Source organism: Tyto alba, unplaced genomic scaffold, assembly GCF_018691265.1.
Source record: "Tyto alba isolate M040663 unplaced genomic scaffold, T.alba_DEE_v4.0 Super-Scaffold_2, whole genome shotgun sequence".
Lineage (NCBI taxonomy): Eukaryota > Metazoa > Chordata > Aves > Strigiformes > Tytonidae > Tyto > Tyto alba.
Window position 1 is genome coordinate 68,603,090 of NW_024881282.1, and position 24,570 is coordinate 68,627,659.

Consider the following 24,570-nt stretch of genomic DNA (forward strand, 5'->3'; position numbering starts at 1 on the left):
GATCTCATATTATAGAAGGAGGTCCTGTACAGGTTAATACACTTTCTGTCTTTAAATTCAGAGAACTTCCCTTCACTGGAGGGTTTGGAGGGGTAAGGAAGGATAAACTTTGCCCTTCTTCCTCCTCCTCCACACTCTAACTTTTCTCTGTGAGAACTTCCATGCAAATCATTGGGCATCCATGCTTGACAATTCTTGACTAGACATTGAGGGATGCACCTTTTCCTGATGATTTAAGAGTGTTATCCTGTATTTTATGTCAAGCACAGTATCGTGGAACTGCTGTTTCAAACTATGCTCTTTGCTATACCAGTTGAACTCCTTCTAGGAGTATGTTAAGCAGTGTGACTAATAAGAGTCAAATGTTTTCTGTTCTTCCAGCCTCTCCCCAGGGGAAGGAGATAGTGCAGTAAAATACTTTGTTTTACTTGGGTGTCTTTTAACTTTCATGCTATGTATCAAGGTGGGAAGGGTAAAAAATATTTCAAATAAATGGTTATGACATAGTTACAGCTAAAATGAAGTGTGCTGCATTCTGTGCCACAAAGCCAAGGGACAAACCCCAATTCCCTGGCTATTTAGTCTGGTAGTTTCTTGAACTCTTAATTTTTGGGACTGCAAACAATGTATGTGAGGTAGAGAAACCCAAGGAGTGCATTGGGTATTAAATCTACTGTACCAACATAAATTAATAAATAAATAACTGATTTCTGTGCAGGGCAGTCTGAGAAGTAGAAAGAGATGATATATGGCTAACTGGTGAGATTTGGGCCCATAAGACTGGTTTGGTTTTGTTGTTGTTTTTTTTTTTTTGTTTTTTTTTTTTTTTTTTACATTAACCTACAGAAAGCAGCTGTGCAAACCAATATCCTAAAACTTTGTGATGCCTAAATTTCCATGGGAAAATAAGATGAGACATAGAAACTGTGTTCTGTGCCTACCATTTACACCTTGAAGAAGATCTGGATAACATTTATTCTGCTCTTGCTGTTCTGGTCTAAAGCAGAAGGAAATCCTGTAGGTGCAAGGGATTTTTCCATAACTAGGAATGCAATGGTGCCCTCTTGTGTGAAAGTGATATTTTAACAGCAGTTGAGACCATCAGCCAATCCTAAAATTAAAATGCTACCTATGAGAGTGCTCACAATCCACAGCTAATGGTTTTGAGAAAAAGTTTAAATAAACTATTAGTCTAACCATGATCTAGCAGATTTGATTATTTAAAAATACTACTAGACCAGGTGTGCTCTACTAGCCTTAACTGTTAGAAGTGTGATTCCTTCCTCTTGTGGGTCAACACTTCCCTAAACCATGAAATATATTATCAAACACCGTCAGTAATGTAGTTCTTTCCAACACCCCTGAATCACTAGTGAAGCCAACTAGCTATGTTGGCCATGTGAAAGTCTTATCAGAAGTACTGGCTTTGCTGAAGTCGAAGGTGTCTTTCCTACTGACTTCACTAGAGCTGAAGCTTCACCTTTGATGCTTTCTCTCCCCTAGATGTCCTGTGCACAGTGAGATTTCTCTGTCTTTGTATTTGCATTTGCAGGTGGCGTTTTTAACAGCTTCTGCCATGATGCTCCTGCATCTTTATCTTCTATGGTACTGAAAAGCATGAAGATCTCAACAGTGATGAAATGTGTCCAAGGAAGCCCATGCTCTCTTCATTTAAACATTAAAGGAACTCTGAGCCTGGATGGTAGGAAGTCGATTTGCTACCGAATCACTTCTGCTTACTTTCTATTTATAGCTGTTCGGCTAAAGTTTGTTCCTTATTGTAAGATTTGTGTCCAAGCTGCTTTCATGTAATTATATTAGATATTTTTTGTGAAAATATTTTACTACAAACCAGGATAAAGCCATGGCCCTTCTCAAGGGAATGAAGACTGAGATAATGAGTTCAAGACAACTGAATTTTTACTTCCAACATAATACACTTAACATGTCCTCTACCAATGCCCCAAGAATACTGCTGCCCTTTTCTTTCTTGCTCTGACACGTGTGCGTGCATGCATGTACACGCTAATTCTGTCTGCCCTGGTAACTCAGACATGAGCGACTGCCTCAACAGAAGGAGAAACAGTTTATGCACCTGAAGTTACAATTCTGCACTAAAATAAAATGAAAGCACTCAAACTTTTTGTGCATAGTCTATTTTCACTAGCAACACCTATCATGTGCTTTGTGTGTTACCATTGAGATATTTCCTGGTGTGCTTCACTCAGAGATAGTAGGTTTATTTTTTAAAATTTGCATAAGAATTTTCATAATTAAAGCTTTAATTTATAGCAATCTGTACTAAATCCTTGCTCCTACCTCCATGTGTGTGTTATATATAATGCTCCTTTTTTTAACAATGATAAAATACATGTGCCTTTTGCTTAAAAGGAAAGTTTACGAAATAGTATATTTTAATTTATTTTTTGTTTTTCTTAAAGATTCTCAAATTATAGTTTTGAAATCTATTCCTAACTCATTACAGAAAATATCCGTGGGCTGGAAATATGTTCTCTTTCACTGGACACTCAGCAATGTCAGTGTACAAATGTGAGATTTGCTAGGAAAAAAAGCAAGATGCTTAATGGAAAGAAGGTAGACTCCTTTTTTTTTTTCTTTAAATGTTTATAAACCTTTGTAAAAAAATTGATTTTTAGTATCTCATTTTCTTCTCTTATTGATTTTGTGAAAAACTGCAATGAAATGTATGCTTCAGCATTGTGAAATGAAACTCTGTGACAAAATGTCGTTTTATAACCTATAAATTCAGTTCTCCACCGTTTTCATACTTCTTCCACTTTTTTTGCATGAGAAGCTGCCTCTGCAAAGCCTCATTTTCTTGTCAATCTTGCTAGCTTTCTTTTTGTGCCCACCAAATTGTGGGGAAGATTTTGTAACTCCAATTGCTAGGAAGCACAATGCCACAGGGATTTTAAGTGCCTACATGCTATTTATTTAAGTCCAACCATGACAATGGAATTTACACATCTAGAAGACAGCCAAGTGCATAAACACTTGTACACATCTGTCCTAAACTCATGGTAATAATTGCAACAGCAGAGTACATTTTTTTACTGAACTAAACCCAGAAGTATTTTTTATTAAAATTTGCAACTAGGAAAAAAAAAAAACAACGAACCATCCTTGACCAACTGTTTAAAAGACATGAATTTTTGCTTTCAATTACTGGTGGATAATGGTTATTAATCCCATACAAAATGGGATTACATTAATCCCATACAAAATGGGACACAAAATACTTCATGTGCTTTGTAAATGTTATATGGATTGCACATGTAAAACAATATTCTTCTCCCAAACTGCAATTGCAGTTTATGCTCTGCATTGCTCGATGATCAGATGCACCTATAGGCAATGCAGGGCCAGCAATAAACAATTGGTAGCTTTTAGAGTAAGATAAATTTATAGGAAAGACTCAAAAAACATATTTAATGAAATTTTCTTAGTTTCAGTTTTTCTTAATTTCAGTTCAGTAACTAGAATGGTGACATAAGGTGTCTTTTACCCTCCAAAGTTTGGTACCCATACTGGTACCAAACACCAGTATATTCATCACGAAAACTTATATGGAGTTTAAGTTACTACTATGACTGAGGGAATGACCTGCTATAACCGGACCTTAAGTTTTCTCTTCTAAATTACTTTTTCTCTCACAAACTGTTACTGGAATGAATAAATTTGCTGAAGTTGCCATTAAATGTTTAAGCAGACATTTTTTTTCCTTTTCTGCAAGTGGTTTTGCTTGTAAAAACACCTAGGAACTGGGATATTCAGTAGTACGAAAGACCTTTTTGCTTTTGAAGTTCAATAAGCACTGGGTCCCTGTATTTCTATGCTTTTAGGATTATTTGATAGTTTGTAGATATTTGGATTTCTTGAAGTGAAGAATACAGCAACACCCTGGATTAGAAGTAATGATGCTCTGAAATCCTTTCATTAAGTGGTATCTGCTTCTTTTGCATTCTTGCTAAAATATCTGAGACTACTTTAGTGTTCCTTGTAAATATAAATAAATCTGAACAAAGAATATTACTTGCTTAAATCTGATAACCAGTGGTTTTCATGTATGCTGGAAGTCACACACAAACCTGATTTTATAAATGTTTTAAACAGGTACAGGTACAATTCAATTGCATTGAAGTCAATGTAGCACAACACATCTATGTGACCATGAAAACAGTACCAAATTACTGTGAAGTCAAGCTGAGTCAGGAATACTATGTTGAAGGTAGGAAAACATCTTAAACCAGATGTTTTTCAAGAAAACATCTTTTCAAAGAAAAAGCACAAACCAAACCAAAAAAACCTATATGCAGAGGCAAGTGACATTCTGGGATACACCAATCTAACTGGTAGATCATGTATGCCAGAAACAGTCTCACTCTACATTTCCATGATTTAGTTTGTGCATATAAATTTCTGACTTGCTATAAAAAACAGAGACCAAAGTTTATATCTAAACGTACATGGAAAACTGAGCTACACTATGTATTTTTCCTAATTGTCTTTCTTGTGACTGGCATGTGTTCTTTCTCTGGCTGCAGGTTCAGCCCTGTGTGCCCTCTGTGCATAAGATGGAGCCTCTGCTTCTTTGAATAGTTAGGCCACAGGTGGCTTCAGAGATTGAGAAAAGCTTAACAAGAAAGTGTAAAGAAATTTTTCTTTTTACTTTCATTTGCTAGCTGTTCTATTGATCTTTCCGTGTAACTGGATAAGACGAGGTAGCATTTTTCCATGTTTTGGGGGTAAAGTGCCTACCATATGCATATAAAAATAGGTTCAGCACTGTGGTCCAACCAAGATACAGTGTGGCTAGTGGAGACAACTGCACAAAATGGTGGTGAAAAAAATGATATGAGTGCCTTTGTTTGATTCAGTGCCCGCGTTTGTCCTGCCTTCACATCTCCAGAGCCGGGGGGGGTAGGTCTTGCCCTTGCCCCTTGGTACAGTAACATCCCTTGCACACAGTATCAGACATGTGGCTGTTTTACACTTTCATAGAAGTAAAGTTTTTTTTTTTTTTAAAAAGCCTTTACTTTTCTTGGTAAATCCTGTTTCACTGTTGATGTAGATATGTAATTTGTGAATAAAGAAGGGGGAAAATAAGGTTTTATAGAGCCCAATTTTAAGACTTTACAAGGGTGAGTAAACAAATAAAAATAGGAAATATTTCTCTGGGGAAAAGTACTGTGTTGGGAAATAAGAGCAAAGAGCTGCTCTAACACCGAGTTAAGCAAAGAGCGGTGAAAACAGTAGGCAACACATTATGGAGCTGATTTAGTGTTCTTAAATCAAGATTTAAGTTTTGGAGATACAAATATTAGATATTAGTTCTGAAAGTGTCGCCTGGCCTCTAATTCTGGTAAGCCCCCTGGGAGCTAAATAGGGTGTTTTGTAAGCTTAGAGTCAGAATAGCAAAAATACACAGTTGTTTATAACAGAGGAACAAGCCTGGTAAACGACAAGAGTAGCTTTCAAGTAAAGAATAACTGTTGTTGTTGTTGTTATTATTATTACCATCATCATCATCATTTTCATTATCATTGTCATTATCATTATCATTATCATTATTACTATTATTAAATTATTGTTTGGTACTAGGTAAAGTACTGCAGTGTTATATCCTACATTGCCACCTTAAACTGATGATGAGGTTTTCCAGTAGAAACCCCACACTAGTGAGATAGCTTCTTAAGTCAAGTTGTGATATTATCTCTGTGTGTTGTGAGGGTACTTTTCTTTTTTGCTGTTTATCTAGAAGTGGATGTAAATCTGCCTTTTAAAAGGGGGATAAGAGTTAGGTTTCCTGTTGGGAAGCTACTGGATAATTTGGCAGTTTATTTACACAGCTATACAAATAAAGCAGCACTGAAGAAAACTCTGGCTTCTATTTTGCAGATTGCAGAAACAGTGATGTGGGAAAATATATTTCAGCTTGTTCGGGTGAGCTGATCTACACAATCTAAAGCTGTGAGATATTTCTGGAGACCTATACAGTGATATGTTTTTATAGCTGAATAAGCAGGAAAAAAAATTATGATTTACAACTACCACTACTTGTAATTACCATGTAGTTGATAGGTAATATCCTGGAAAATGTGTTTTTACTGACTTGGAAATGCTAGATAGCAGATAAAGACAATGACAACATATTTAATACTTAAACTTATGAAAATAGGTTTGTGGCCTTTTCATGCACTTCAGATTGCTCATTTTCTATTTTGTCTATAGACAGACCTCATAAATAGACTGAAATTAATTTGCCAAACTGCTATCCTGATTTTGGCATACCCATAAACATAAAAAAAAAAAAAAAAACATCCCCCCACATGTTGCATTTGTCTAACAGAGTTGCACATATTCTCTATGTAATGAAATTGGAACCTTAGGATAATCAGTTTTTGTAGTAGTATTACTGTGTATATTTAAAGTATTTGTACATGAACTACATAACATTTCAAGTAGTAACGTTGAGGTTTAATCGGTAGGTGTCCTGGCTTCTCAGTATTGCCAGTGCTAATTTAAAATGGAATAATATTGCAATATCTCATAAAATAAGAATTCAAACATTGTAGGTAAGAATCTATAGATGTTGAATTTCATCTCCATTAAGTTATGAAATATATTCTGTGCCTTTTATAAAGAAATAACAAAATCAGACATAACAAAGTAAAAAAGAAACAGATGTGATAATTTCATGTTTGAATTTTCTTTTTCAGCTGGAAAGTTTGATTATAATGTAGACAGGACAAGGAAAATTATATCAGTAAATGTATCTAACTTTCCTCGAGATCAAGATTATTATGTTCGTCTGTGCCACAAATGGTTTACCTGTGAAGATGTAGGAGCATTTGGTGTGGTGAGTTAAAGCTCAAAGCAGTTTGTTGAACTGGTGTGGGGGTGACTTGTAGGTGGAAATGCTCATTGATGTTATAGTTATAGGAGATGGCCTTCTAGATCTTTATTTAGCTTTATTGAAAGTCATTTACTGCCCTGGATTCATGACCATCTTTTCCATTTCAGATAAAAGGGAAGGAATCTTTAAAATCAGTTTCTCTGAAATATTCTCAGCTACTCCCTTGTCTTTGCATTGAGGTAATACAGTCTGGAATTTGGTATACACTTGTGTTTCTGATTAAAGAAATTTTATCTGGGATTTGTGCTAATAAAAGAGGAAAAATCTGTAGAAAAAGGCTCTAGACCTAAGTTTTTGACTAAGGCTTGTCTGACCTTATGATTATGTAAATGTAGAAGAGATTTTTTAGGAAACACTAATTAAAACATGGAGATAAGAAAATGGGATACAATTTACATTAATTTATGGAAAGTATTGTGTAAGATTAATTGGACTGATTTTTTATGAGCAGTGAAAAGACAGAAAATTTAATCTGACTGAATTTCAGCATAGCATTTGATATAGTATTGCATGAGAAACTGGAAGAGGAATTGAGGAAGCTGGGAGTGAGAACAAGATTAGTATGGTAGATAATACCTAGCTGGAGGGCTAACTAGACCAATTCTGTTGAAGGGGGCTGTGCTAGGAGGAAGGTTATTCAAGTACCACATTTACAGCATTTCTTATATAAATGTTTTAATCAGTGACACGGGCACAAAAGGTGGGAACACGTTAATAAGATTTGCTGATAATACAGATGAGAGCTGTAATCAAAATGGAAGAGGGTCAGGATAACTGGAACAGACTAGGGGTCTTCATATGTGAAATAACTAAAGGAGGATGAAGTGTAATGGATGAAGTGCAAGTTCATGCACTTGCTCTAATAAAAAGAATTCTTCCTGTAAGATGCAAGTCCTCATTTACAAATAACAGCGGAGGAAAAAAATCTGGTTGTAATCGTTCATCGCAGGATGATTAAACTAACATGCTTACATGATGTAAATGTGAACGAAGGTCTAATGGGTTAGATTATTCCAGGATAACAAGAAAGTATGGGCAAGGTGTTCTTTGAAATACTGTAGAAAATATTGTATCCATATTCAAGAAAGATTAATTCAAATAGAAGATGTGCATAAAAAATCTGGAATGGTTAGGTAATGGAGAGACTGTCTTGTAAAGGAGATTCAAAGAACATGTTTTCATTAGCCTGGTACAACACATGCAAAGAGAAAACATGTTTCTTGTCCAAATACACATCAGATGGGTCACTTACAAGGAAAAAGAACAGATTTTTTCCAATAAAGGTTGGACCAGATGATCCTTGAGGTCCCTCACAACCTGGTATTCTGTGATTCTATAAGATTTTTTTAGGCTAAAGCCATTCTTGACACACGGAAGAAGCGGGATAAACTTCATTCCATGAGTATATTTGGCATAGCTACAGGTTTTTTTCTGATAATCTGAGAAGTGAAATTTTGGAGCATCTTTCATAAAAAGGAATAAAAAGTCACCAAACCAATTTAAAATTATCTTGGTAAGATATAAAGATATTATGTGACCTAGTTTCTCAGTGAATTTTGGGGTAGGATTTACCTTGTGGGTTAAGATGCCTGAATGTACACGTCGAGATGTAGATATCTACATTTGAATTAGATGTCCAAACTCTTACAGTCAATGGAGATCTAGTTAATGCAGTCAGCTACTCAACTGAACAAATGAAAATGGCTGTTTTGGGATGTGCTGATAGCACTGTAGACTCCACTGGCTAGATCTTCATATGCCTACTGCAATAATAATTTGGGCACTTTAACCACACTCAGATGTGTATGTTGTAGGTACCTAAAATCACTTACCTTAATAAGGAAGTTGAACCACAAGGTCTCTTCCAAGCCTAGGGACCTTTTTTATTCCACTTTGAAAGGTATGAAGTCACTGGAAAGATATTATTCTTCTCAACATATACACAGAGAATTCCACAATACGGTTGCTGAGCAACCAGATGGGACCTGGGAGTAATAGAAACATTTGCACACAAATCTAAATAATTAGGGTATAGTGACAGCCATGCACATATACTTGCAGATTGGGTTAAGTGTTAGTCATCAGATTTTAAGGATACATCCATTACCATAACAAATACCAGGAGATCTGATGATTCTTGAATGTCTTTTGATACCCCTAGAGTAATGACACTGTAAGAAACTTAATGAAAACCAAACTGGAAGACTTTCTAAATGAAATTGGGCTAAATACATGACTCAGAAATAGTAGGAATATAGTGCTAGAAGGGATAACCTTAGTTCATCAGCTCCATGCCCTCTAGTGATGAACAATAAAAGATATCTAGTGCAAAGCATCCTTTAAAAAAACTACTTCCAAAGCTTTCTAATAGATATAGCATCTTTATCTTTGGCGGAAATGTCTTCTGTCACATTCTATCTGAAGTGTTAAAAGCTGGTGTATCTGAGAATCTCTAGCTAATGGTCACTTTTTGGGTTGTAGGGTTGGCTGGCAATTCCAGATGCAAGGAGGATACAACTTTGCCCCTTTGAAAATGGCAAGTATTGTGTGATTACTCTTTATATGAGTGATTTTCTGCAGCTCCAGTAGTTTGTCACAATTTGAATTTCATCTAAGGTGAAAACCATGCAATGAAAAACCTCAAGGAAATCATCATATTAGTTTGTTATACTGTGGGTAGATGAAATACCTTACTTTCAGACCAAGTTGTTCACGAAGTTTATGCCAATATAAACACTAAGTAACTTTCTAGTCATTTCCCACATTTTCTTAAGTCACACACAAACTGGCCAGATGGGAGAAAAGTCTCTGAGTTCATCTTTGAAATGCTGATGTGAGAAGAGGGCTTCAAGGAGAGATTTGATTAAGGTATCTGACACCCAATTTAACGGAGGGAATAAGGAGTTGGAAAAGAAGAGTCACCTGTATGTGGGAGTTCCCATACTTAATGGGAAATTATTCACACAAAATCTCAGAGTTTGGTCTGAGACGGCAGCTGAAAAAGAAGTTGTATTATATAGGTCTTTAGTGAAAGTTTTGCCAAGAAGATAGAAAAAAAGCATAGCCTGAAAAAGTGTTTTACTGTGTTAAGTTCAAAATAAGTACAACAATATTTTTTCTCCAGACTATGCTAAGAAGTCCATTAATAAATTTTATTATTTGTGTAGAAAAAAAAAAAAAAGAGAGAATAAACCCACCAACCCATAGGAGTGCAGTTTGACTAAATAAAAAGAGATTTTTTATTTTCCTCTATTTATGCAATAGAGAGCACTTATAGAGATGTTCAAGCTCTGTCTGTAGCTGTGTCTATGTCATGTAGTCAGATCTGGCTTTAAGGTCATCTGCAGTATGAAGTCCTAACCTCTAGTCTTCATAGCTGTTCAGCCTGAGGCTGGGTCTCATGGGGCACAGGTTGTTTTCTTCCATATTTTCTCCTATCTCTACCTATTTCCTGTGCTTGGAATGGTATGCTTTGCACATGCAGGAAACTGGGCTCATGAATCCAGTGATTTCTTTCTGCATTCTGCTTCTTTTTCCTCCCCTCTTACTGCAGTCATTCTCCTCTCTGATGCCACTGAATCAGGACTACGGGGATAGCTGAAGCATAGGTCATGAAGCTTTGTGTAGTCAGAGGAAGGGCTGTATGTGCTTTGGCACGTGAAGCTCTTGAAGCTTATTTCTGTCCATTTACAATGGGCAATTACATTTGAAAACTTATAGCTTTGATAAAAAAGTGAATATGGGAAATACTATTTTACTACTATAATTTTTGTTTACTCAACTATCCTCCTTGCAGGAATCTCAAGCAATTTTTCAGACTCTAGTACCCAACTATTTAAGTACATAATGAGTTCCAGCTTTTGAGCCACATTGTTTTCTTTTTAAATCTTTCTTTTTCCTAACTGACGTACCTGTTTTCTGGAATATCTAAAGTGGATTGGTTCTTTTTTTTTTTTTTTTTGGGCTCATTTAGCATTGTTGTAATAAAGTTGGGATTATAGAGTTAGTTCTGTGGTAGGAGGTAATAAACAGTTATGTATCAGAAGGAAGCTCCTCTATGCAAAAACTGTTTCAGGTTAATGTAACTAAGAGAAGAAAAGAAAAAAGAATGTCTATTGGTTACTAAACAATGTAATTATATGAGGCTGAAGATGAATGAGAATCTTTATTATAATGTAAATAAGTAGATGCCACAAAGGAGTAAGAGAGAAGGAAACTCAGGTAATAAGCCAATGAGCAGGCCTGGAAACAAACCTGAGAAATCTTAACTGTAGTGCTATTCCCTCAACTACTAGGATTACACTCACATTATATCTGCATTATTACAGACTCCTGTAACATTCAAAACATATATGTGAAAACTGTCAGAACTGTTGGGACCCAGGACTTTGCAGTCAGGTTAAATAGTTTCTAAACATTTGCATTATAGTACATATCCATTTATTAAATCAGTATTTTTCAAAAACAATAAAAACTTCCAGCATTTTTTAAAAAACAGAATAAAAATTTCCACTTCATAGAAAGTGTCTGTGTTTTGATGTATACACAACGGGACACAAAGTTAAGACAGCAAGAAGCTTGGCAGAATTAAAAGGTCTGGAAAGTTTCCATTAGAAAATATCAAAAGGTTTTATTTCAGGACATTTCTGAGAGAAGCGATACCAATAGGAATTGTTGTTATGCTTGATGTGTGTTGAATTTGGACATCTGGTGTTTCCACTCTTTGATGCAGACTGTGCTTCTTCACTTAGCTACATTTTCTCATCATGAGTATTGTTTGTTCACTCTTCTTGGACATCCAACTGGCCATGTTTTCAAGTTTTTGCTTCACAAATAGTTGCAGAAATGTATTTTTTCTCCTACTTCTGACTATTAGACAAATGTAAAACTTTCCCAATTACTTCTTGAAGTAAGAACTGAAATAACAGTTTGAATTTCATGATGGAAATTCTCTCATCCACCTGCAGCTAAGTGGATAAGAAAGTCAGTATGAAGTGACTAATTTGACCAATCAAATAAAGAAGGCAGCTTTTATTTAATTATAGTGCTTATTTAAGATATCCCCAAATATATGTCGATTAGCTCTGAAATGATGGTGTGCCCAGTATACATAGAAAGAATACTTATATAAATGCTGTAGAGAAATTATTTATTGTGAATTACTTGCACAGCTTTGTTTACTATTGGAGTTCCTAATATTCATCTAAAGGCTTGAATTTATCCTCTTACATACATGTTGAGTCTCTTACATTGCATGTTGAGTCCTATACAAGACACACAGAATCTGAGTCTCCAATACCACGATCTCTGGTCACTAATGTATGTATTAATTCAAATTTACCATACAGAATTAACAGAAGGCCCTTGGTTAGGCATTTACTTGCATTACACTCCCTCTGTGACTGACGGGCACAGAATGCACTTTCAGGAGTTTGTGCAGCCTACTTAAGAGCCGAGGCATCATTCCCTGGTGATGACTATCTATCGCCATAGTGGGGGACTAGTAAGACTGAGCTCTCAGGTTGAGTACCTCTGATAAATGCCAACACTTTAGTGGGATGAATTAAAGTTTTACACTGTTACAGTATGAAATACTGCAGTTCTGATTGGTGAAAATGACAATGAAATGGAAAAGCAATGCTTTTGATTTTAAGCACATGTATTGGTACCAGCTTTATGAACAAATTTGATTCATTTTTAGGCATATTGAATAATGTTTCCACTCTTTGTGCACAGATACGAAGGCATTATGGGATAATATTGTTTATAGCCCAGCGACACAAACCCTAGCTTGGGAGCCAGCCTGTCCTGTGCTTGTCATGGTTAACCTATGCAGGTTAATGAAGTCTAACGACCACTGTGAAGACATACAAAACTCTTCCAAATATTCTCCTGAGAAAGTAAGAGCTATGCAGATTTATTCAAACTGTGAGATTGAAGGCCATGACCGAGGCATAATGTGAAGAGCTAGACTTTAGAATAAGAACAGTTGCAAATTCCTCTCTTCTTCTCTGATACTTAAAACTATTCATAATCACAGTCTGTTCTTGTACACTAACCACATGATTTATTCAAAGAGCTCACTGACTCACTATTAAGAAATAAAAAAATGGAGATGACTGTAAAACTGGTAATGTTTACTGAATTCTTTGGGGAAAATAGGTTCTGCTTTTCATTTATAGTAAAGGCATGATTCATCTACCCTGATTTTGTGGTCTAAAAGATAGGTGTTCGAGTCTGCTACCCGTGTCAGATTCCCTTTAAAGTAAGTGAAACAGAAATATAGAGAGGATAAGTCTTCCCATCTAAAGATAGGCATATAAGAAAAGTCGTAGGGATTTCTCTCTGAAGGTACCTCTTTCTTTTCACTGACTATCACGAGTGTTGTGATTAGATGATATTTGGATATTTAACTTTTGGACACCTAAAATGTAAGTGAGATGAAGCTAAATTTCTTTAAATCTTACTAGAGACATAATGGTACTTTGGTAGGGCACAATAGCTTTGCACTTTGTTAAGGTCTCTTTGAAGTGCCTTCCAGAGCTGGTCCAATGTCTTGAAATTGTGGGTGTTGTGATACTGAGTTCCTCAGGTTTTCCAGCACTTACATCCTAGAGTTGGTAAGGGTTTTCACTGCATGTTTCTTGAACTGCTTAATAATTCAATCTGAAGCCTCATGATGTTGAATGCACTAGATTTATGAGGTTGGTTAGAATTGTGGATTTCATCTTGAAAAGTAGATTTCAGGCTTTCCTGATTGTGGAGAGAAGCCAGTAAACTTGAGTTAACAACTGAAAAGGCAAATAAAATGAAATAAAAATTCTTGATTTTTGAAACTTTATGAGTATTAGTCTGATGACATGATTTAGGGGGGGAATGACTCAAGACTGTTGAATGTTTTTTTGATTAGGAACTCCTGCCCAAGCGTTTAGTGGTTGTTCAGATTCACCACTTTATGGGCTTCAACAAAGCTTTGATCTTGCAAACCCAAATATATTTAATTTTATACATGAGAGTGATCCCTGTGGGATTCATCATCTGCTGACAACAAACACAACTCATTGCTTGCAGGAAAGGAAAAGAAAAGGGAAAAAAAAAAGATAAAAGAAAAAAGAAACCTAAAATGAGGTTTGTCTGGTAATGGTCATATCTATTATCTTGAACACAATCCAAGATTAGTTTATTACAGATGATGACTGTTTTTCTATATTTATTAATATCCATAGACACGATTAATTTCCCCTTTTTTTCCTTAATTAATCCTAAATTGCTTGGTATTGAATTTAGTCTATTTCTTGTACTGTAACCCTGAAGAACACCTCTATAGTGTGCTGGAAACTACTGCAGAGATTCTTTACACAGTGCCAGGTCCCCCAGCAAATCCACACAATGCCACACACTCTAATACCATGCACACGTAGCAACTTAGGCCCAAAAGCTACATAACTCTTCTCTCTAATTAGGATGAGGCTTTCACCATCCATGGCAATGCTGTCTTCATATCTGAATAGATTCTTACAGACCTATCTTCTCTGACCACATTGTAGACATACCCGAAAACATCCATTATGTTATTTTCAAAAAAGTTGCAGGAAAAAGGTGTTGCTTTGTCCACGATATCGTGTGTTGTGTGTAGGGTCCATTGTGCTCAGTCACTTGAGCAATGGTGTTTATTTAAGTAAGATCACTTACATGGGTAGTAATTGTATATATGAGACAAGGTTTTTTTATGGTGAAGCCCTTGGCAGGCTAGCAGTTGTTAGTCAAGAAAGCATCATTATGTAGGTCACTTAAGTGGATGTCTAAAATTCAGTCTACATTTAAGTCTTTTCTGGAATAGGGAAGAAAATTGAAAAATTTCTGAACTGAAGGTGGAACACTTTTGGGTATATGTTTAAATGTTCTGCTGAGTCACTGATGAATGGTAAATAAGGGACTGAAACAAGATGACTGTGTAATCAGAATTTTGCACAAGTCACCATAGAATCAATTAATTTAGCTCTAGTGGGTCAGACTGACTATAAAAAAATGCTATGTTACAGATATAAAGAAGCAAATTATGCAGTAGTCCAAAGTAGCAGCTGTTTCTGTTCTTACTATCTTATGTGATTGACTTCCTGGGATATTTATAAAGCCATGAAATTTTCGTGTAATTTACATTCTGAAACTAGTTAATGAAACTAGCTAATGCTGAGTGCTCTCTTTTCAAGCAGGTTAAATATTCTCGTGTGGACACTCACCCAAGACTCTGCATGAAGGTAAAGGGATTTATTTGTAAAACACATATTAACTGCGCTCTTTCCGTCAGCTCTAAAAAACTGAGTTGCTAATGTTCTTTAGGATCAATATTTTGATTCATAACTCTCATGAATGGGAAGAAACAATGAAGGAAATGTGAAAGATTAGATTAAAAGGAGGTTCTTTTGAAGTGCAGCAGCAATGATAGGTAGGAAACAGGTCAGATTGTGCCCTCTGTTTTCTCTGATTAAGAAAAGCAGGGAAAATGTGTTTTAGGTCAATGCAAACTCTGAAGCATGCACTAAACTGAATATATAAAGTTTTCCATATTTAATATTTGGTAATAAAAATGATCAATACACTACATTTACTGGAGTACCTTTTATTATTCCAGTTGAAAAAAGAATGCCTCGTAAGGTTAATATAGGCATATTATTGTTTTCTTTTAGATTACTTTTAAGTCAGTGGAACTACGTGTTTCTGTAAAATAAGCATGTGCACAAATATCTGAAGAATTAGGGGATCTAATTTAAATCAAAGGTTGGAAGATACCATAGACCAGAAAAGCTGCTAATTCACCTTCTGCAACCTTCCAGAATTCACTGATCATCTCTAGTTGAATCTCTAGCCATAGATTAAAATTGAAAAATCAGCTTTCCTAACAGATTTCTCTGCTTTCAGTTTACAACCAAGCAAGGTTCTTGGATTAAATGTCCATTTGCTCATGAGGGATTTCCAGGTAAATAAATATTTTCAATTACATAATACTAAATTGTGAAAAATAATTAAATCCATCACTAGATATGAACCTTTTCCAGTAAGAAAATGAGATGTGTTCACATCACTGTAGCTTGTAAATTATGGCAGACTTGTCAGCTTGCTATTTCTATGTACCCCCAGCAGATCAAGTGTTTATCAGTATAAAAAGTAACTTGTGGGGATCAAAATAATTACTTGCATATCATTTGATGGCACTTAACTAAATAAAAAGGCATTTATTTTAAATATAACAATTTAGAATATGATATGTGGTCCTTGTACATCTAAAACTAAGTCTTTTCCCCTAATATCAGCTTGGAAAATGAGAACTGCTGCAGTTGCAGAACAAATACAAGTTTTCTTCACATCCCAAACCAAGGCACAGTTCTCAGTGCTTGTGTGTAACAGGACGCAGCTGGACTCATGTGAATCTGTTGGGATGCACCACTCAATCTCTGTGGTTTGTATATATTATTTCTTAAACACTGTAAGACTTTTAAACATATCTGACTGCATTAATTTATTATTTCATTTATCGCTCTGCAGCTTGAAAGCATTAATAAACACATGCATGTATGTATTGGAACAATTACTGGAACATTTTTAAAGTATGTAGTTCTAATTCTGATCTCATGCTGAAGCAAGAAATAAATAAGGATCCTGAAGTCAAATGAGTCACATCAAAGGAAGTGACTATGAAGTGGAACCTTGATATTCTTTTAACATCTTTGTGGTGTAGTATTTCTATTATGTACATGGCAAATGTTAGTGTTAGTATTTCATATATGGGTCACTGATGCAACTGATCTGGCAAATCTCACATGAAATGTAAGACTTGAGGCATAAATCCATGATGATCTTGAGCCACACTAAATCTCACAGCTGCCAAAACAAACTCAACAAACAAAAAAGGTAAGTTTTCAGCCAAATTAGCTTTTGGAGCTGGCTGACTGTATTTTACAGTCAGACACAACTGCTTCTTCCAGCAAAGCAGGGGAGAGAGGGAAAAGTTTATGGGAGGATGAGAATTCTGTTTCAGGCAGCAGCTAGTCAGGAAATGGGAACCTCATTCCTCTCTTGCGACTAAGCCTGTATCTCATACACTTTCTATACAGCACCATGGCTTGCCTTTGTCCTTCAACCCTGCCAACCAGAGTTACTTTGTTGGCCTGACTTGTGATCTACTGAGAGGTACATCTGGAAAGCGGGTTCAAAGAGCAGAAGAGTGGCCATAGCATTATTTTTCAAATAGGGGAATATTAGCAGGATAGGTCCTAGGTACAAGGACCACCATGCTGAAGGGGATCCTGCTGGTTCAGCAGTCCTTGGTAGTCTTATGTCCACCCCTAAACGTGTGCTCCTGCTGTCTGCTCCACTGGCCAGATATAGGAGATGGCATATGATGGACTTTGAGAAAGCTGAGAAATCCAGATGCTGTGATTTCTACTGTTGTTCCTGACCGTGTCCACTGTCTCCACTCCACTGTAGGGGCATGTGCTTTAGAAGACACAAGCATGCTGTATCTCCTATACTTGTCCTTTTTTTTTTTTTTGAGGATATATTCTAGCTGTACTTCTATGCAGGTACATGCTACAACTGTGACTTTTTCAAATCCCTCTGATGCTTTCAGTGTGCACATACCAGGGGGAAGCTGACAAACAGGCAGCTATGAATAAGGACTTCTTAAACTCAAAGGGATGGACACTGAAAGCTGAATTTATTTTCTAATGAATCAGTTTAGGTCTTTATTACAACTCTGGTGCTGAATGTAACAGATCAGCTGTTAAAAGCAGAGTTTCCCAACACAGTTTTGCTGCTCAAGCTAAACACATGCTCAAGTGGAACATGATAACTGCTCCTGCAGGAGATCCCAGAGCTGAATAATCATGGGGAAAGGCTGGGAAAAAACAGCTATCCTGATTAACATAGACCACAGAGGTCATTGGTGCTTCTATCAAGAGCCTGTCCTAATGTGGCAAGACATCTGGGGAAATGCTGTATTACAGGCAGAGATGGAGATCTGTATGGCAGAAGAGCTGTCAAACACTGCATTCAGTGAGCGCTTAGAGTGGTACTTCCTTTCAACTGGCTTATTTCACATGAAATCTCTGGAGTTTAGACTTTCTGGCTTTAAAGGTTCCTTGTGTGAATTGCTAAGTGAGAAGGGCAATGGTGGAGCACCAATAAATCACAGCTAGGTATTGAAATGTGCGTTTCATGAAGGGCACTGATGCGTTTAAAAATACTGTTTTCTTCCCTCCAGTATAAAGCTGTTATGGCCTCTGCTACTGTGACAGAGTGGGAGCCCACATAAATTACATACAGTTTCCTGTTTCAACACCATGAGCAATATACACAAAGTTTTCATCAAGATGTAGCTCTGTGTTCCCAGAAACCAATGTTCATTCTCTGCGTAGTAATCCCTGTTCAGTTGTGTTCAAAAAGAACATACTCACCTAATTTTCCCCAAATTATTTTAGGAGTTTGCCACAATAAAGAGAGCAGTGTAGGATTCATAGCTATTAGTGGAGTAGCTAACATTATTTTGAGGACAAACCATAAACAATCAAATGTTAAGTGTCAGAACAGTCATTTAGGACAATTTTACCCTAAGGCTGAACTTGTTCTCAGCATACAAAGTGATGGGAAATCCAGAAGAACTGTAAAGAAAGGGTCATTCCTTCAACTCGTACACCAGGGAAAAGAAGTGAACATGTTCAATGGCTAGTGTGGTGTGAGCAGCCATGGTGGAGAGGGTATCCTGCCTTATGAAGCTTCATAAAATACAAGAACATTAGGCTTCTTCCTGTGCTGCCCAAATTGTGGTTGGCAAAGCTACGCCAGCTGTTTATGGTCATAAAGATCCAGGAATATCTCTGGAAATAAATAACCTCCCCTAATGAATATATACTTTATTAATTTTCTGACACAGTATAACATGTATCATTATTAGCAAATGAACCAAAGAATTGGAGAATCACAACGCATTTTCATTGTTCCAGGGTACAGAAAATAATAGTTTTCGATTTTTTTTCTTTTCATTAGGGAGATTCTGTATCAATCAGTTTGTCACAGGAAATGTGTGGGTCAACAATTTGCATTCAGGTACGTGTCTTGATTTTGTCAGGTACTCTGTACAAAATAAACAAATCCTCAAAAAGAAAAGAAAACCAGCAGGCACTCTCACTGCTTTCTCCTCCCAGCCAAATCTTATTACTGTGCGATCAGAGTTGGCAAAGAGCATTATTTATAGCTTGATGTGCTGCCACCACCTCTTGTTGAGATGACATTAATTAACAGAGAATTTGCTTTCCATGATCTTGCTCCCTTGTCAGTGTCAGATAAAGGGATACCTTGGAAATTGTTAATCTTGTCTTTGTACATTCTTTTGTAATAAAAAGTTCCAAGGTATCAAAAGATCCAAGTAAATCTTAGATGAATTTTTCAAAAATTGACATTATCTGGAAAAGGTTAGACATACAGCAAACAGCACAGTAGATGCATAGTATGCTAGAATTAGCACTCTTGAAAACAGAGATGAACAAATTATTTCTGACATTTTTGCACACTGTTTCCGTAGCTGAACTTTATTAAGACAACATTAACAGAAAATGAGCACGAAGCCGATTGATAGGTTTATCCCTCTCTGAAGTTAATGTTCTCGGCAGACACCAGGACAAGAGAGACAGACAGCCAGAGCTGTGAGGCTCCAGCAGCTGCCCGGGAAGGCCCTTGTCAGCTTCACTTTCTGCTGCTAGGAAGAAAGGGGCAGGATGAAAGTGAGATTGGCAAAAGCCTTCTGGGTAATGAGAGTTGTTCTTCTTTCTCTAGTGAAAAATCAGCTTTGGTGGTAAAATTGATGTTTTCCTGCATAAATCATTTATTTTGTAAATAAGACATTATCTGTCAGAATACAGTTCTCCCTCCCTCCTGAAAAAAAAAAATCTGAATTGCTTCGTCATTTAGAAACCTAAAAGTGATTGCAACTCACTAAATATACAGTAGACCAGCAGCCTCCATATGCATTTATTTAAAAACAGATTTAAAAATGTAGTCGCTTGAGTAAAGTAATAAAGCAATCTCATTTTGTCAACACAAGTGTTTAGTAACAGTTCTGCTGAAAGGGGAATAAGACTCAATTATTTTTTTTAAAAGGGCTGGAGGACTGATGTAGATTATTCAGTTCCAGTGCAGATCTGTGATACCTACTGTGGTAAGTATGAATGATAACAAAAGAAGGACTAGATCTTGACTGTATAGAAGAGAGCATCTCAGGTGAAGTGTGTTTTCATTGGGAAACTGAGGTGGGATTCACCTGACTTAATGTGGATGTCTGCCTGTGAGCTAGCCATGCTCAGCTTTCTTGATAGACAATGGACTTGTGTACCTCAACTAGCTTGTAAATAGCTACTGCAAGGGCAACTTGTGTGGCTGTCTGTTTTCTCTGTTTCCTGGGTGAATTTTCCATCCTGTGCCAAGTTCTGCATGCCACAACTATATTTACCTTGCCATCAGTACATGAGGTAACTAGTTAAAAGCAGTCCTTGGCGAGTAGGCACACAGTGCTACTGTTAATTCCCCACCTCTGCAAATGGCACAGCAGTACTTCCCTCCACTACAGGAGCATGGTGAAGATATGATTTGAGGCACGCTCAGACATGCTCATGGAATCAGATTATTCTGAAATCTCCAAACCTTGAAAATAAGGTGTTGTAGAAGTTAGTGAGTTCAGAGTGAACTAAGGCTGTGGGATTTATGGTGAAGAACTAAAAAGTCTAAAAGGGGTCAAGCTGAGAGAAGGCTCAGTCTAAGCGTTGACAAAACCACCTCCACAAACCCACCCAAACAAACTACCTCCCCTCCCAGTTCACTGTAAACATAGTGATTTCTATGAGAGATTTTCTCTGTTGTCTAAAAATATCTGTCAGCTAACTGTAGCTTCAGATTTGGAAGCCTGATACTAAAAAGGAAGAAGCTTAAATTTGTAGTCTAGAAGTTGTCTGTGCAAGCACTTGCATAATCCTAGTTCAGGTATCTTCTCCACTTAGAAACTCATGCCAAGCCGACTCAATGTGAATCCATTAAATAATCAGAGTGTTGTGATTCATGTATTCTGGACACATTTTCCTTATTCATATTTTCCTTTTAATGAATGTGAAGGGTATGATAAAAACATGTAAATTAATGAAAGATTCTGGACATGGCAGTCCGGGAATTCCTCTCCACCTTACAGTAGGAGAGAATGAGGCTGCATATTGAATGAAAAGGGTGGATCACCAAAAGCTGACTAAAGAACTTTTTGGGCACAGTATTTCATTTAAATGTGGAACTTTTTAAAATAAGAATTTATGGAAATTCAGAAAAAAACATATATGAATGACTGTGCGCCTTTCAAGAATATCAGAACTGTAATATATGAATACTGTGTTTGTTGTATAGAGGATATTAACCCCATGATTCATGGATCCTGCCATACTTTATATTTTTGGGATAATGTGGTCCACATTAGTGGGTGGATAATTCCATCTTTCAGCTGACCAGGAGGGGGTTCCCGAAACTGGCCTCTGAGGCAGATAATACAGGTCAGTGTTAGAGATGGGACACTAAACAAGGTCCATCTGACTCATTGCTGTAATTCCTGTGTTCTTAATGACTCATCAGGAGCCATTAACTGCTTGTCATGGGTATGATTTTTAATGTAACAGTAATAGCATTACTACTAAGGACTTTTGTATTCTTAAATGCTTATTTTCTATAACAAAGATATTTTCTCAAGTACTAGCTTTGTAAAATCAGGAAATAATGAAAGTTTATTAAAAACAATGTCACTAAGGGTTATAATTCTTACACTGGGATGCTATTGTGTTTGAAGCTAAGATGTTAAGAAAATCCACATAAAGGAAAAGGGAATATTAAACCTATGATTCGTCCATAATTTGTGACAATTTGGATTGTACAAAATGTCAAAGTATGTGAGAAATAATCTTATAATAGCATAGTGAAAATATTACAGCATACATCTTTGCAAAATAGAAATGTACATCGTTAAATATCACTGTTAAAGATACCAAGCAGCATCAGTGTGTCCAAAAGAACCATGTTATTAACATGTATTCTGTTACTCAAAACCAAGATTCCAGTGATGACAGTATCTATTATTAAAAAATCAGTGTAGTTAACCATCATGAAGGCTACCCTCTTTCCAGCTGCAAGAGGAGCTTTCTGGCACGTAGAGTACATTATACTGAAATGCATTGCATTTTTCTATCAGTAACCGTGCTTTGGAATTAGAATGGCTTAGCTTCATTTGCTCTATAGAGGCTGGTAATGGGAAAAAATCTTTTTTTGCATTTAGAATCATTGACTTAGAGGCGAAATTTTGTGTTCTTTTTAAATGTTATTTTTCCTTTGGCTACTTTTCTGGATTCCATTCAAAGTAGCTAAACATTTTGAGACATTATTTCACCTATTAAAAAGAAACTTATCTATTCTGAATGAAACGATAACCCAGTCCAGTTAATGTCAGAATAAATATGTGAATCATAATGAAAACAAAGTGGCAACCTTCATTTTAACTTGTTTCTGCAGGTTTTCATGGTCACACATACGGTGATGGAAACCCATCAAAGGTCATGGCACACAGGTATCCACCCAATGTATAGTTTAAAACATCTTTGAGAGTTGATAGAGTTGTTAATCCCAAAAACATATCATTGGCCTCTCTATAGAACAGAAGAAATGTCTGAGTGAATTTTGTACTAGCCAGCAGGAATATCAGGTTCCTATATCTCCCCTTTCCTTGTCCCCACCGAAGACATCTCTGGCTCCTGTGCTCGCGCTCTCTCTATTGCACCACAGTGCAATCTGGCATCAGATGTGGCTGCCTTGCTGCTGAGGAGAGACAAATAACCATTGGAAGTGAGAAGTTTGTAAAGTAACAAGACAACCTTCAGGAGCCCTGAAACAATCTGATTTGCTGAGTGTGACATTCACATTATTAGGACCTGCCCCCTGCTTTCTCCCAGACATTTACAGCCAGATCAGTCCCCTCTGTGCTCTCACTCATTAGACATGTCTGCTCAGCTGTTCCAGTCCTTCTTTTCATTCCCACAGTCCTTTGAAAACCACCTATTCCAAGGTTATAAACAAATCAGTAATTAATTCAGCCCATGGATGTATGATTTGGTAGACCCTGAGCTCTTAAAACCACTCTTCCTTTAAGGATACACTTTCAGAGGCAACCTAGAATACTGGGAGCAACCTATAACTCCAGAGAGAGTAGAGATGCTCTGAAAAGTCCTTGTTCAAAGATGGGAAAAAGATGCAGCCTTGTAGAAGTTATGCAAGTCATGTGGTTTAGAAGGGACTACCATTTTGCTTTGAGGCAGTCTTTGGCTTTTCCTTTGTCAGAAGATACCATTACAGAATAAAGCATCTTGGTTTTGTTCACTTGTTCATATGAGTTCTGTTTGGATTGTGACATTCAAGTCCACAAACTGTAGACAAATTGTTAGATTTGTTATTTAACTCCAACTGTATATGAATGCAATGGACTTTCTTACACTACAGAGAAAAAAATCCAATCTTCTTTCCTCTTCTGTTTTTCCCCTAGAATGAAGAGTGTGCATTCTTTGCACTGAATTTAACACCACATTTTCAAGGTCCTTAGTATCTTCTCAACATCAAGTTGTATTTTGGTATAACTTGCAAATCTTGTCTACGTGGTAATCTCTCATGTTAGTAGTTTCTGCTAATTACTATGAGATGATTCTCATGAGTGAAGAATTTAGCAAGTTAAGCCTACTCTAACATGTCCAAAAGAAGCTGGATTACTGTGCCTCATTTCCCAGTATTTCAAAACAAAAAAATGTCTTAGATCACTTAGAGAACCAGGTTCACATTTTCTTTCTAAATTAATATTTTATATACAATAGGCTATAAGTGAGTACTTTTATAGTACCTTGTGTACCTATAGAACATGTATTTCAGATTTGTAACCTTAATTTTTAAACCATAAGCAAAATTTTTTTGAGAAATGAAGAATGAAGGTTTCTTAGCTTTGTTACATTATCCTTCTTTGTAATCTCATTTGTTTTCTGATGCCATTCTGCTGATCTCACCAAGACTAACCATATTCCTTAAATATATCTAACAACTGCTTTCTGTGTTTGCATTTATATTTGGAGATAACTTTCCTATTTGTCTGAGTAGGTACATGTCTTTGGTTTGATAGCTACTTAAAACTGTCACGTTGAAATCCAGCCTAGAAGGAAATAGTTTAGTGGAAAGAATTTAAGTATTTTTTTCCATTATATCAGTATTCATACTCAGTTGTTGAGAATACTACACGCTGTACTGATTATCAAACATTTGGCCTTTATTTCACTGAATAGTCCTGTCAAACATCCTTACTTCCTGTTGTGTAACAAGGAAATAGAGTCAACTAAAAGATGATTAATAGCAAATCTTGAAACCATGTGGAATTCCTCATGTGGGATCAGGAACATGGGTGGGGAGTGAGGGTCTGGAACAAGAAGTTGATCAATAAAAAAAAAAAAATCCATCTGAATGTATTTTTTTTGTGTCAAGACTTTCAAAGAACAATTTACAGGAGACAAATATGGTGCAAGAGATAT

General features: G+C 36.4%; 1 protein-coding gene across 1 annotated transcript in view; it reads left to right on the top strand.

Annotated features, from left to right (window-relative positions):
* Positions 1 to 23,646, top strand: part of IL17REL (interleukin 17 receptor E like) — a 46,589-nt gene extending 22,943 nt beyond the window's left edge. Inside the window, exons 3-17 of the mRNA XM_033011480.2 lie at positions 1,553 to 1,702; positions 2,486 to 2,595; positions 4,135 to 4,249; positions 5,920 to 5,964; positions 6,741 to 6,880; positions 7,045 to 7,116; positions 9,419 to 9,473; positions 12,674 to 12,837; positions 15,148 to 15,195; positions 15,857 to 15,914; positions 16,249 to 16,394; positions 18,980 to 19,039; positions 20,090 to 20,147; positions 22,523 to 22,577; positions 23,547 to 23,646. Coding sequence (XP_032867371.2) covers positions 1,553 to 1,702; positions 2,486 to 2,595; positions 4,135 to 4,249; positions 5,920 to 5,964; positions 6,741 to 6,880; positions 7,045 to 7,116; positions 9,419 to 9,473; positions 12,674 to 12,837; positions 15,148 to 15,195; positions 15,857 to 15,914; positions 16,249 to 16,394; positions 18,980 to 19,039; positions 20,090 to 20,147; positions 22,523 to 22,577; positions 23,547 to 23,574 — 1,304 coding nt within the window. The 3' untranslated portion in view covers positions 23,575 to 23,646. The remainder of the gene's footprint in view (positions 1 to 1,552; positions 1,703 to 2,485; positions 2,596 to 4,134; positions 4,250 to 5,919; positions 5,965 to 6,740; positions 6,881 to 7,044; positions 7,117 to 9,418; positions 9,474 to 12,673; positions 12,838 to 15,147; positions 15,196 to 15,856; positions 15,915 to 16,248; positions 16,395 to 18,979; positions 19,040 to 20,089; positions 20,148 to 22,522; positions 22,578 to 23,546) is intronic.
* The last annotated feature ends 924 nt before the right edge of the window (positions 23,647 to 24,570 follow it).